The sequence below is a fragment of the Antechinus flavipes genome, chromosome 6 (genome assembly GCF_016432865.1).
Source record: "Antechinus flavipes isolate AdamAnt ecotype Samford, QLD, Australia chromosome 6, AdamAnt_v2, whole genome shotgun sequence".
Classification (NCBI taxonomy): domain Eukaryota; kingdom Metazoa; phylum Chordata; class Mammalia; order Dasyuromorphia; family Dasyuridae; genus Antechinus; species Antechinus flavipes.
Genome location: NC_067403.1, coordinates 123811133 through 123825468, shown reverse-complemented (window position 1 = coordinate 123825468; position 14336 = coordinate 123811133). Strand labels below are relative to the sequence as shown.

The following is a 14336-nucleotide window of genomic DNA, read 5'->3' as shown; positions in this document are numbered from 1 at the left end:
CTGGAGTTCTACTATATCAATTGAGAATGGAAAAAGACACATCTTTATTTTCCCCCATGCCTGATCTCTGAAAATCGGGTGGCAGAAATTATTTCATGGATAAGGGGAAATAGAGAGGCAGGAACTCAAAGAATCAAATCTAGAAGGAGCCCCACTTCCAATGCCATTCATTCCATTCTTCTCATTTTTGTAGTGTGTGTGTGTTGGGAGTGTGTGTGAGAGATTCAGACGGACACACACACCCATACCGATAGTCAAAGGAAGAAAGGGTGGGGCAGATGGGGGAGATGAAACCACTTGTTTAACATCACATAGGTAAGAAGAGGCAGAACTCGGAGGGAGGCCCTGTGACTCCAGGCAGTGCTCTTTCCATTGTGCCATGGTATTTCACTAGACTTTGTTCTGGTCTTTAGCTAGTTGGCTTCACTTCCCGGCCAATCACTTTGAGGATGAAGGAGAATCATTGGCTGTAAGAATGCCCTGGGACAAATGTGATGACTAAATTAATGATGTTTGAAGGGAGCTCACCAGAGTCCCTGCGCATTTCCCCTGGTTTACTCTTGCTGGTGAATGAAAAGCTAGACTCCAGATCGTCGCTATGGGGTGCTGTTGGCACACAGCACCCGGGGTGGGTGCCCAGTTCCCCTGAAGCGTTAAGACCTGGTCGGTCATCCACGCTAGATGTCACCTGGAGGTAGTGGGGGGCGAGGAGAAGGCGAGTGAGACGCTATAAAAAGAGATTGAATCGGGCAGTTGTACATTCCGGAGGAACTTGCCTCGAACTGGTGGGGCTGGAGCAGCTAGGAGCCTTGGGGAGGAGAAAGAGTGCCCTAGAGGGGTGCAGCTTCCACCCCTGACGAGGAGAGAGAACCCTGTAAATCAGGAGAACCGCAGAAGGGGTGCAGGTTAAGACTCAGGAGAAGGAGAGAGATTCAGGAGAAGAGAAAGAAGAACCCAGAGGGGAGAGTGCAACTTCAGATCATAAGAAGAGAGACACCCCTAAGGAGCAGAAGGGGGGTTCCCAAAAAGAGTCAGCTTCAGTATCCAAGGAGGAGAAGGGAGACTTCGAGAGAGAAGGGGTGCAGTTTCAGTCTTAGAAGAGGAGGGAGATCTCGGGCAGGAGAAGGAATTGCAGAGGGGTGCAACTTCAACCTCTGAAGAGAGGAACCTCCTCCCAGGGAGGAGAGGGTCCTCAGAGGAGGTGTAACTTTATTTTCGCTTAGTCTTTACCTATAGTGCACCTAGAGATCGGTCCTCATTCCTACTGCCAGTCCCCACTTGTGTATTTGCTTGGTGGAGGAATAGCAAAAACTTGAGAGCCTCTGAAAGTTGTTTGAGGGATTCCCACACCCAGAGAGTGATTGAAGATGCAGGGGCTTGAGACAGGGGGAGACTCTGTTATTTTATCGCAGGACAACAAAATGATGGAGAACAGCACCGGGCTGTTCAACTACTCCCAGCACGGTCCCGGCCAGGAGGAGAGGGTCTTAAAACGTCCTGCATGGGTACCTTTTACTCTTGCATCTATCCTCATCTGTACTATTGTAGTGGACATCTTGGGCAACATCCTCGTCATCCTTTCGGTGTATCGGAACAAAAAGTTGAGGAATGCAGGTAAAAATGACTCGGGAGCACGTGGGAAATAGAAACAAACAAACAAACAAAACTCAGAAAAAAGGGGGGGAAAAGAAGTCGAGGTGAGAGACTATTGGAATGATACTTGTGAACTGCTCCTAAAGTCGTCCTATTACAGTCTAGAGTTCTTTCATTCTGAATTTTTTCTCGTATTGAACGAAACTTTACTTTCATTGAATTTTCTCCCTAAAACTTCTTTTGGTATTGAACAAAGCTTATAGATAGATCTTTTCCCCACTTGGTTTTCTATTTACCTATCCGTATGTCTCTGTTCTATTATCTATCTACCTGTCTTATTTATTTATTTTGCATGGTTTTCCGTAAGAGTTCATAGATTTCAGCAACAAGCATTCTCTTCTTAAAAGTGTTTAATCCAAATTATTCTTTTGAAAACAAAATATTGTCTTCAGATTACCCCAAAAAAATTCGCATTAAAGTTTGCTAGAATTGGTTTCTATTTCCTAAAAGAAAAAAATTTAAAGCAAGTTTTTTTGTTTGTTTGTTTATTGTTAAGTTGCAGACATCAGGTTCACAAAATCAACTTATTGTAAACCAGGAGTTTTTAATCTTTTTTTTTTTAATGTCTTGGACACTTTTTGGCATCTTGCAATGTCTCTGTACCTTTTTGTATATTATTTTTAAATGAATTAAAAAATATGATTGAGAAGTAAACCAGTTATACTGCTTACCAAATTACTTTTTGAAAAAGTTTATTGATCCCAAGTTAAGAATCCTTGGTGTAATTTCTTTCCACAATTTGAGTTGTGTATTTTAGTCATTTGCTTTGAAATAGAGTGTTTATATGTATATATAATAGTTTACGTATAATTATAAGAATTATAAGATGTTTACAAAGTTTAATTATTAATACAAGAACAAATGCATGGCCAGGAGAAGGCATGAAGGCCATGGATTCTATCTCATTAATTTCTTTGTGTCTAGTCTCAGTGCTTAACAAATTTTCACTGAATAAATCAATGAACTATGAATGGATGAATAAACTATAGAAATCCTTAAAATGCTTCATTTGTAACATCATGAATATGCCAATTAAATATCAATTTCTTTTTTGTTTGTTTCTTTGAAAGAGTTTAACCTATAAAAAGAAGATAAATGGTTTTATTTCAGGTGAATTTCTGCAAATCTTTCAAAAACTAGAGGGAATTAAATATTTTAGCATCATGTTTTGGTTATACACTGATGCAATATTTGCCTATTTGTGAGAAAATCATCCAAGTGAAGATGTTTATGTTTTTAATCCAGCAGATCTCTCTATAAGTGCCTACCATGTGCATAAGATAGTATGTATCCTATTTTGGATACATTAATACTTACAATCTAGACAGCTCTTTTGATTATTTTAAAATTTAATTTAGCTCTTTTTATAATCACATTTGACCCTTAAAAAAACTCTCTGAGTTAAATCTTATGAGTATTCTTATTTCCACTTTTCAGATAAAGAGATAGCTAATGGGAGATCAGAGTACAGATTTTCCTGACTGAAAATCCAGTAGTTATCTTTTATAACAAGCTGTTTCTTACAGAGACAAAGATGTAAATGAAACATCCTTTACCCTCAAGAGGCTTACATTCTAGGGAGAGGTGATATAACACACACACACACACACACACACACACACACACAAGCACACAAAGGAAATTGACATGATAGGGAGAACTACTAAGAAGGAAAGATTTTTCATATGTGCAGTCCTTTTCTGTGTACTCCCATGCCCCCCCCCACCTTAGGAGGGCTCTATCCAGTATGGAAAAGAGAAAAATGAATTTACTCTTTTAATTGAGCATAAATATGATTGTAAGATCCTTGCAGATAGGAATAATTTATTTTACTAGGGAAAGATTCACCATTGTGAGGACTAAATAAATATTTGTGAAATATTCTGAGAAGTTCATGGGCTTCAGCAGATTCATGACACACAAAAAAAGTTAAGAATTTTTGACCAAGAGAGTAAGTACCCAGAATCATAAAGGGACCATGTGTCAGAGACAAGTCTTTAGCCTGGTCTTCCTTGTTTCAAGTCTAGTTTTCTGTCCACTGCCCCTTACTGCTTCAGATACCATGCTGCATGGAAAATTGTATCATCAAGGAAAAAAAAAAGCTTTAAGAACTTCCCTCCAACTTTAATCACATTTTATTTAGGAGCTTCATATTGAAATATTTTATAAGTTCCAATAATACTACTACTACTGAGGAAGAATATCAAATTGTATTGCCTAGCTGGGACTTTGTCTACAGCTGTGTCTTTGATGCTTTCTGTAATGATCATTTTTAATGAGAGCCACAATAAAAGAGAACTTTCCACCTGGAGGACAGTTTATTACAGGGGTCCTCAAACTATGGCCCGTGGGCCAGATGCAGCAGCTGAGGATGTTAACCTCCTCACCCAGGGCTATGAAGTTTCTTTATTTAAAGGCCCACACAACAAAGATTTTATTTTTACTATAGTCTGGCCCTCCAACAATCTGAGGGACAGTGAACTGGCCCCCTATTTAAAAAGTTTGAGGATCCCTGGATATGTTTTTTAGATAAATGTGGTTATTTTATGTGACTCACCAAAGATCATTATGTAAAGCCTTATTGCTTTTCATTCTCTTTATTCCTGCTGGATTTATTTCATTGGCAATAGAGATGTTTGGCTGGGAATAGAGGAAAAAAGAGCAAGAATTCAAGACACCTCACTTTAGAATTTGAATTTTTCTTTGGAGTTAAGATGTAAGCCATTTAATATTTTTAAGCTACTTTATTTTTAAAGGAAATGTTTAGTGCTTTTGTTCCTGAAATTTTACTGAAAGATCAAGTTTTGTTTTCTCTACTTTTATACAAAGAACAGAATTTCACTCTTCTTTCTAGCATCCATAGATTCCCTGGGTCAGAGTGGAGTGCTGGTGAGTTCAGAGTTTGTAGATAGGACAACATGAAACCTTGCAGTTGAGAACCCTGATTAAGAGACCTGGGTTGTGGGTGTTGTTCAGCCTTTAACTAGTCTATGACTTTAAGAAGTCACAACTTTTTTTGGGTTCAATTATTTTATAATTATGTGAAGAAAAAACTATATAAAAGAAACGTGTCAATATGTACTTTGTTCATGAACTTTTATATAAGAATTAAATTTGATCTTCTCCAAACAAGAAAAATGAGAATATGCTTTTACAAATTTTATGTAGCGAACCACTGGACTAACAAAACAAGTCATGCACATTTTTTTTAGGATAATAGCCATAAAAAGATTTTAATGACTCTTTTAAAGTTTGAAAATCTATCATTGAAAATCTCTCAGTGAAATCTCTCTCCACATTTTCAAAGAGAAAAATTGAAATTATGTCCAATTGATATTGAATATTGAATCAATAGTATTTTCTTTCTATGTGTAGGGAAATTACGTGCTGAATAATGAGAGACTATAGTACTGGATATGATATCATGAAGATAGATTCAAAGCTCACCTCAGACATTTATTTAGTATGTTACTTTGGACAAGTAACCTATCTTTTTTATAGTTTGAAGATTTCACAAATGCAAAATGAGGATAACTAATCAATACATGATAGGTCCCTAATCCATCATGTAAAATAGCATTTCACTTTAAAAATTAGAGATAAAATAGAGAACAATTAAATTTGAGTTTTGAAAATTTCAAATATATGTAACATATTTCTGAGATATTTTCCATGTTTGAAAAGTTACAGGTCTTTTATTTTGGAAGCTAGTTTATTATATTTTACTATGAAAAAAATATATAAAATTAAGAAATAGAACAAATATTAAGGTTTTAACTTTCACACAAATATTCTTTAATCCCTAGTTTATATGCTTCAAGTTAAAATGCAGCAAGTTTCAAGATAACAAAATCTTATGTTTCGTAATCCTATGTTGGTTAATAGTGGCAATGGCAGACAATGCTGATTTTGAGATTTGACAGTTTCTAGTTCAGAGATAGCCTTGTCTTTGCAAATCATATTAAATAATCTCTAGGATTCCTTTACTTAGTAGGAGTAAATTCACTCTGGTATGACTTTTCTACAGTTTGATTTGAATTCACTCAAAAAAATGCATTTCTTTAGGTGAGAGCTATTCATGTGTATATATATAATAAAATTGACTCTTGTATCTTTTCTGAGTCACTGTCTCCTTCAGCCCTTTTGCAAAGCAGATTTGGCTCCACAGCTTAGAAAAGTTGACTTTATGTAAGTAAAGCTTGGGATTCCACCTGCCTTTCCCTCTCATTGATTTGATGGGTGTTGAGTTCCCTCTACTCACCAAGAGGGTCTCAACTGTTGAGCTCCCCTACTCACCAAGGAGAACTATGACTGGGTTCCTTACCATCCTCCAGGTACTTGGGACGTCTCCGAAGCAGCTCACTCCAGCTGCTCTCTTTCCCCAAAGAGCACCCGACACATCAGATGTTTCTAATTTACTGCAAGCGTTTATTAAGCACCTTACATTTTCTCTAATGGCGTCCGCAGCTTCTCACAGTTACATTCCTTCATATATACCATCTCATTACATCATCTCATATCCAGCTTTCTTTGTCTTTACTCTGTCACGGTACAGGCTACTCAATAACAAAATCATTAATCTTGGGGTAAACAACCTTTCAGGTTATTTTCTATTATACAGCTCCTTTAGCCACGTATACCTAAAATCACCTTATAGATGGGTTAGTAATTTCATCAGCATCAAGCCTATGCAGATCAAACTAGTTCTTTCTTTACTTTTTGATACCAAGCAATTTTTTTCTATGTATATCCCTCAAAATCTTCTATAAAATAGCCACCCAAAACAATGGATAGTTTTTCCCCTAGCTGACATGCTTGTTACTCCTTGACATTCTTTTGACTTGACTTTCTTGACTTAAGGTATTTGCATGATTTTATTAGTAACTTCATTTTCATATTTGTGGGTATGTACAATAGAAAAAAATGAGAGACTCAATGATTGGAACTTTGTTGAGTTGTTCATATCTTACTAAGCACTTCATTGGTCTTATTCACCCTGCCATTATAATGTCTCCCTGTATATTTGTTGTATACGTTCATTGTTTGCAATTAAAACTCATGTTTTGTGTTGCAGTTATGCCCTCAAGGTGTAGTGTAAGTCCATTGGCTCTAAACCCAAGTGTGCAAAGTTAGTGATGTGATTTATTGAGAAAACAAAGATGTTAGATAAATTGTGCCTGCAGCTACTATTGGCCTAATCGACCAACTGACTAGAGAAATTGAGAAATTGTCTATTCTATCTAACACAGCCTCCGGGGTAAATACCAACTCACCACTGGTATTCTTCAATACTCTGAGAGCCTTAAGGATCTTGAAAATCCATAAAACAGATAAAGCTGATGGATTATTTCAAGCTGATGTATACTTCATGATCTCTATTAACAACAGCCAGCTATGAAGGATAGAATAAGAAGTGATGTTGATATTTTGCCAATCTATACATATTCAATGATTTAAGTTCCAATAATCTCTCCCTTGGTTTTCAGAAGGCAGTCAGGATAGAGAACTTTACAGAAATGTAGTATACAGTACAACCATTACACCACCATCTGATACAGTAGAAGATAAGATTCAAGTTAAAAATGTTTTAGTTTTAAGAATTTCATTTGTTGCAATGTATTTATGATAATGTAGATTTATGAAAATTATTTTCTGAGAATATTTTTTAATTGAGATCAACACAAAAGCTCACAGAATTTGAGGAAATTACTAATGAGAAAAATATTCTTCATACTACCAATTTTATTTTCTGTACTGTCTTTTATGGATTATTTAATGGTTACTGTATTAGGAAAAATTACCAGCATTAAAGTTTTATTATAAAAAATTACATGGAAAATTATGTTTTCAGCAATTTGTAGCAATAGTTTTTGGTGGTTGTGGGAAACTATTTCCTATAGTTTCAGTGTATAAACATTTGCTTTTGTTTTTTTTAACTCTTGCACTTGTTTTCATGAACATCCTTCCCTGAAAGCTAAGGATTGAGTAAATATGTGTGTATGTATGCATGTACATGCATATATATATATACATGTACATATATACAATATTCTATATATGTAAAAGTAGCTGTGATTCTGAGCAAGTCACTTAAACTCTGTTTGCCTCAGTTTCCTTATCTGTAAAATGTAGCTAATTATATCTACTTCCCAAGGTTGTTGGGAAGATAAGATAATAATTATAAAATGCTTAGTACAGTGTCTGACACATAATAAGCACTATATAAATATTAGCTATGATATTCATTCATTCATTAAGCACTTACTATGTGCTTATTATTAAGAATATAATATATACATATATTATATATAATATAATCTTGAGATACTGGAGTTCTATCATTTATTATCTCTTGTTTTTGCTATATGATCAGCCCACTCCTCTTTCTAGTATATAGATTTTTCGGATAATACTGCCTCCACTGGATGGAAAAATAAAAAGAATTTTTTTTTTTAATCTAAAAACATCTATTTAGTAGCTTAATGCTTTGATAAGCTTAGACTGGCCTTAATGGTCTGTGACTTCCTAAGTAGATTCCATAGGTGAAAATCTTTAACTGCCTGTGCTTCAGGATGTTTTTCAGATTTGCAGACAACAGTCCTTAATTTTGATTTCCAATTTCTTTCCTGCTGAAATTTTTTTCTTAAATTATGATTATAAAATCTTAAATTGTTCAAGAGAATATTGAGAATCAATTACCACATGATGATGATTTATGGTGCTTGTTCAATAAAATCAGAAGTAATGGCTTCTGGGAAATTTGATCACATTTTTGTTGATTCCTGTGAAGAGCATGAGATGAAAAAGGAATTATTTTCCAAGAGCCCAACATTATATATTGTATTTAGAGAAAATGCAAACTGAGAAGTTACATTCAGCATGTAAAAATTATGAAAGATAGTTTTCTATTAATGTTTTCAATAATTACCAAAATGTATTTTTTAAAGGAAAACATTTTACATTAATGATATTAACAGGCTGAAAATATATTAAATATATGTATACATAAAAATTTGTATAATATTTATTATTTAAGGCAACTCTTGAAAAATGTAAAATTAATGATAGCAAAAGTTTTTTTGTATTAAATAAAAAGTATTTTGGTTGGTCAAGACATACACATAGTCTTTGATTTGGAGTACACTAAAAGTGTACTTATCTTCAGTTCAGGACTTCTGAGTTCACAAGGACTAAAACTGATAGAGGTATCAGTATTTCGTGGTACCTCTATCATGAGCCCCTGGAAGCAGTAGATTACCAGGTTGCCTAGAAAGAGGTGACCTGTCCATTTGAAAAAATGGATAAATCTCTTATGATAATCAATTTTAGGATCTGGCTCATGAGTGGCAGCTGCACTTTCAGCCTGGGACCAATATAGGGAGACCAAGTCTCAAAAAAGTATATATATGAAAGGTACTTCACAGGAGGAGAAGATCACTATCTACATGTGTCCACTGACAGGTGTTTTGAAATTACTTATCTGAGAACTAATTCTCAGTTTTGATCCATATATATATTTGCCTGTGCCACAACTCAAATAGATTAGTCTACTGCCTTGGCTCAATCATATTTTCAGCAGCAATACCTGTATTTTAGATAGCTTATTTCTCTACTGAGTGGAGGTCATAGTGTTTGAAGAGTCTTGTGTTTCAGTACCTCAAACAGCAACGTAATTTCTTCCTACCAATCCTTCACTCATAGTAAAGTGCCTCATAACTTTGTTCCAAGAGGGAAATTTAACTCTCAAGGATTTGAAGCTGTTTACTTTCCACTGAAGATGTTATACTCATTAAGTAAGTGAATCTTTCCCTTTCAGTAATGATTCGTTTTTCTGCTTAATGATTTAAATATTCTAGCATAGTAAATATTCTAGCACAAAGTGAATTCTAGATGACTAATTGATCAGTTTGATAGATATGTGTGGAATATAAAAGAAGTGTAATTTATGTTCCTACCTCCAAGGAGATTACCAACAAGTGAAGGACTTTTTAATATGTGGGCCTATTCCTATCTCAATTCTATGGGCCAAATACATTAAAAGACACACCTATGATTCATCAGAGGCTAGACATTATTTTTTAACTAGGAATCTGATTATTTTCTTTTCTCAAAATATTTAATTATTAGTCTGCTTGCATTCTGACTTTTTAAAACTATGATTATAATTCGAAATTCAATGACATTATAAGGAGAGAAAATATTGTATAATAGTTGATCTTGAAACCAGGAGGATCTGCATTCAAGTCCTGATTATGACATCTTCTGGTTATATGACCTCAAATTACACTAGGCAACTCTCTAAACTGTAATTTACAAAGAAGGTGATGAATCTGAATTAGTAGAGAGTGTTTCCTTACATGAGAATTCCCTCTATCAATGAAATCATTCAAGTTCATTATCCTTAACTCTATTGTAATGTCCACATTTCACCAGTTGACAAATACTCACATGCAATTGACAAGAGTCACTGACAAGAATCTTCCTTGAAATGATGGAGGTTCGTAGGGCATTTATGCTTCCCCATTCTTTGTGACTACTGGCCTTGACCTCTTGTAAAGTTACCACATAAGTTCCCCCAACTTCTGGAGTCTTTCTCACTTTCTCTTTACATCTCATATAACAACAGTGATGATTTCAGTTGTTCATTGCTTATCTCTTACTCTTTTCCTTTGATGATCTCATCTTCTTTTTTGGACCATATATTTCTTTATATTAGTTCTTCTTTATAACACTTTGCTTTTAATGTGTTGCTCATGTCCACTGTGTATATTGGCAAATCAAAACATGACTTTCAGATTTATCCATAGTTATCTATCCAAAAAAGGATTAAAATACAGTATCTGAATTTTTTAGTTGTAGGTAATTAGTGGCTCTAAGTGAAGAAAAAGGAGTTTTTATGAGTAAGGGATACTTTTATTTCCTCAAAACTTTGGGATTGCCATAGTGCATAAAGTGAAGGAATGAGGGATTAAAGAGAGTAGAAAAATAAAGGGAGATGAAATCTGGATACGTTCCTTCTCTGATGAAAACATTTGAACTCTTTACAGAATGGATATGATGGCATCAAAAACCTGAAAACTGCCACAGAAATACCATAGGATCATAGACTTAGAGCTTGAAGAAGCTTTGTTGTTGTTCAGTTGTTTTCTGTCATGTCCAACTCTTCATGCGTTCATTTGAAGTTTTCTTGGTGAATACATTGGAGAATTTTAGTATTTCCTTCTCTAGCTTATTTTACAGATGTGGAGCCTAAGGAATGATAGGATTATATGACTAGTCCAGGGTTACTCATCTAGGAAATGTCCAGATTTGAATGAGTCTTCCTGATTCCAAGCCCTCGAGCTCTATCCATATGTCATTAAGCTGCCTCACAAAGGGGCTTTAAAGGCTGTGGACACTGAGATGGTATGTAATTAAGATGATATTTAAACCCAGGTCTTCCTGACATCAAGTCTACTCTGCTACTGCATGCTACCTTTCGGGACCTACCAGTAACTCCTGATACAATTATCTGGAACCCTTCATATAAATAATTGAAATCTAACCCAACAATCAATAAGCGTTCTAACTTTAATCACTCATTATTATCCTAGAATAAATTTGAAAATTCAAAATTGTTTGTCTGGTCTTTTCTGAAAGTAAATAAAAGGGATTATTTTATGGTTCTCATCTGGAATCCTTTACAACAATCATATATTCATTTAAAAATGTAGTTTAACTTTCACTTTTACAAGTCTTGGTTTCGACTACTTAAATTTTGTGTTGACTTTTTTCCTCCTTCCCATTTTCCTCTTCAAGTTTGTATTTCTTCTTTCTTAGATTTGAGAGCTAGAAAGCTCTTTGGCTATTTATGAAGATCATAAGATGATGCATCATATACCAAAGAGATCTTAAAGACCACTGAGTCCAATTTTTAGAGATGGGAAAACTGAGAACCAGAAAAGTTAAGTGTCTTGTCAAGGTTCATAGTTATTAAGTGTCTGAGGCAGAAATTGAACCCCAACTCCAAGTTCAGTGTTCTATCCATTGATCATTAAATCTGAAAAGACCTTTGCTTGTGTGGCAGAGGCACAAATGTACAAGGTGTCATGAATTCACAGTGGAAGGTTAGGACTAAAACTCGGATCTTTTGAGAGTTAGCTCAGGGATTTTTGCATGTAATCATCATGTGTTTTGGCTGCACACTTTGCTTATAATGCTATTGTATACTTGTTAATATATAATTTATATGTATTATAATATATACCTGTTTATGTATTATTTGAAAACATTTTTATTTATGATGTAATTTTTTACTTTGCAATGATTCCTCAAAAGGATATTCTTCCTTATAACAAATTAGTGCTATTAATCAATTAAGCTATTAAGCAAACAAGTCAGCATATTATTTCTGAAAATATGCCTCATTCAGTACCTATAGTCTACCATTTCTCTAGAGAGAAGTAAGGAGCATGTGTCTTCTGAAGTAATGATCAGTTACTACATTGATCAGAGCAAGGGAGTCATTCAAAATATATTTTTATTTACACTCTTTTGGCCATTGCATAAATTGTTATGCTTTTATTTTATTGTCTATTTATGTATTATTTATCATAATACTAAGAATAGTATATTCCATCTGTTGGAAAGAATAAATCTTATTAAAATGCATTTGTTCTTGGATTATTAGTATAGAAAACAGCCAATTTTGATGTTAATATCTAGTATACGTATGAATTATTCTTATATAAAATAATCAGTATACTAATAAAGTATTCAAAATGACAAATCAATTTATGAGTAAACACAAAATATTTTTAGGAATTTTGATAGCAAACTTCTAATTTGTCTGAATGATTATAACTGAAAGGTGTTAGGATAATAGAATGTTTTGGATCACTTTAGACTGATTTCCTAATACCTTTTCAATTCTTATTAATCTAAACAATGAGAGTCATGGAAATAAACTTAAACAGTGACTTCCCCCCTCCCCTGGGCCGCCCCCCCAAAAAAGACAGCTTTAACCAAAGGCAAATATATTCTCTTAATCTACCAGTTTAGTAATCCTGCTGAAAAGAAGTGGAAATATAAACTTAGCATTACTTTTTCCTTGCCTTTTTTTGGAATCAATGCTTCTCTTTTTATTTGGTCACTAATCATTATTTTTAGGATTTTACTTAAATATTTTCTTAGGAATCAAGAATAACTCAGAGAGTTATTTGTCTTCTTTCCCCCACCTGTCTTTTTGGAAAATCAGGACAATATTGACTTTATTCCAATTTTGCTCTACCTCTCACATTCTTCATGAACTTTCACATCTCATTGACAGTGGTTGTGCTTTCACATCTGCCTATCATTTCAGTATCTGAGGATAAAGGTTATGTGATGAACAGGGGGCTAGATAGCACAATAGTAAAGGGCTTAGAGTCAAAAGATCTGGGTGTGAATCCTGCCTCAAATATTTTCTAGTTGTGTGATTTTGAGAAAATTACTTAAATCTTTATGTGTCTTAGTTTCCCCATATGTAAAATGGAAATAATAATTGTACTCATCTCACATGGTTTCTGTGAGGTTCAAATGACAATGTATGGAAAGAGCTGGCAAACCTTAAAGCATAATGTAAATGTTAGCTAATATTATTTGGTCCAGGGGACTTGAATGTATCATATGCAAATAAAGACTCTCTTATTATCTCCTTCCTTATCCTCAATATTTTAGAAGTATTTTTTTCAAAATTCTTTCATAATTATGTATGTATTCAGTTTTTGTTTAGTTCAGAAGAAGTGATAAGAAAAGAACATCAAGATTCCCCTCAAAAAGCTACATTGAGACATAAATGTTCTCCCCCACCTAGGACTATTTATCTCATAGTATGGCCAAAGATATTTATTGGGAGAGAGTGATAGTTGCCCTCCATGGTATCCCTGATTCTTCTTCAAAAGACTATTATAAACATCTATATATTGTATCCTTTTTATGTTGAAAGCTCCTTGAGAATACGGATTTTTGTCTTCCTACTGCCCAACATTGTTCCTGGAATGTATTAGTCATTCAGTACAATGTATTGTTTCACTATTTATGTGCTGGTACTTATCTTAATCTACTTAAATGTATATAATGTATTCCTCAAAGAGATTTTCTAGTTTAAAATGTTATATAAAATATAATATTATCCCTTTTTTCAATAAACATATATTTGTATTTCTTCTACCACCATCTTCTTTCAATTTAAATTTGTGTCCATTCACAACCATGACTTCTCCAGATTCCAAGTTCTAGAGAAAATTTAGTTTAGTATGCAAAGTATAGATGAATAGCTGAGTTTTTTTTTCCTGAAAAAGATCTGAGAGTCTGAGTGCACTATAAGATCAATATGAGTCAACAATGTGATACAAGCATCAAAAAAAAGCTAATGCAATCTTGGGTTCCATTAAGAAGGACATAGATTTCAAGAATACAGAGTCCCCTTACTCTGTCTTGATCAGACTTCACCTGGAATATTGCATCAAGTTGTGTTTGGTGCCATTTCTGCTCTGGAAGATCAACAGTGAACAGGAAATATTTATTAAGTGTTACTTGCACTAAAAATCCTTTTTTTGTTTGTTTTTGCTGAGGCACTTGGGGTTAAGTGACTTGCCCAGGGTCACACAGCTAGGAAGTGTTAAGTGTCTGAGACCAGATTTGAACTCAGGTCCTCCTGATGC

At 34.3% G+C, this 14336-nt stretch overlaps 1 protein-coding gene across 1 annotated transcript in view; it reads left to right on the top strand.

The window, feature by feature from the left end:
* The first annotated feature begins 1421 nt into the window (after positions 1 to 1421).
* Positions 1422 to 14336, top strand: part of MTNR1A (melatonin receptor 1A) — a 28035-nt gene continuing 15120 nt past the window's right edge. The window contains exon 1 of the mRNA XM_051966704.1: positions 1422 to 1614. Coding sequence (XP_051822664.1) covers positions 1422 to 1614 — 193 coding nt within the window. The remainder of the gene's footprint in view (positions 1615 to 14336) is intronic.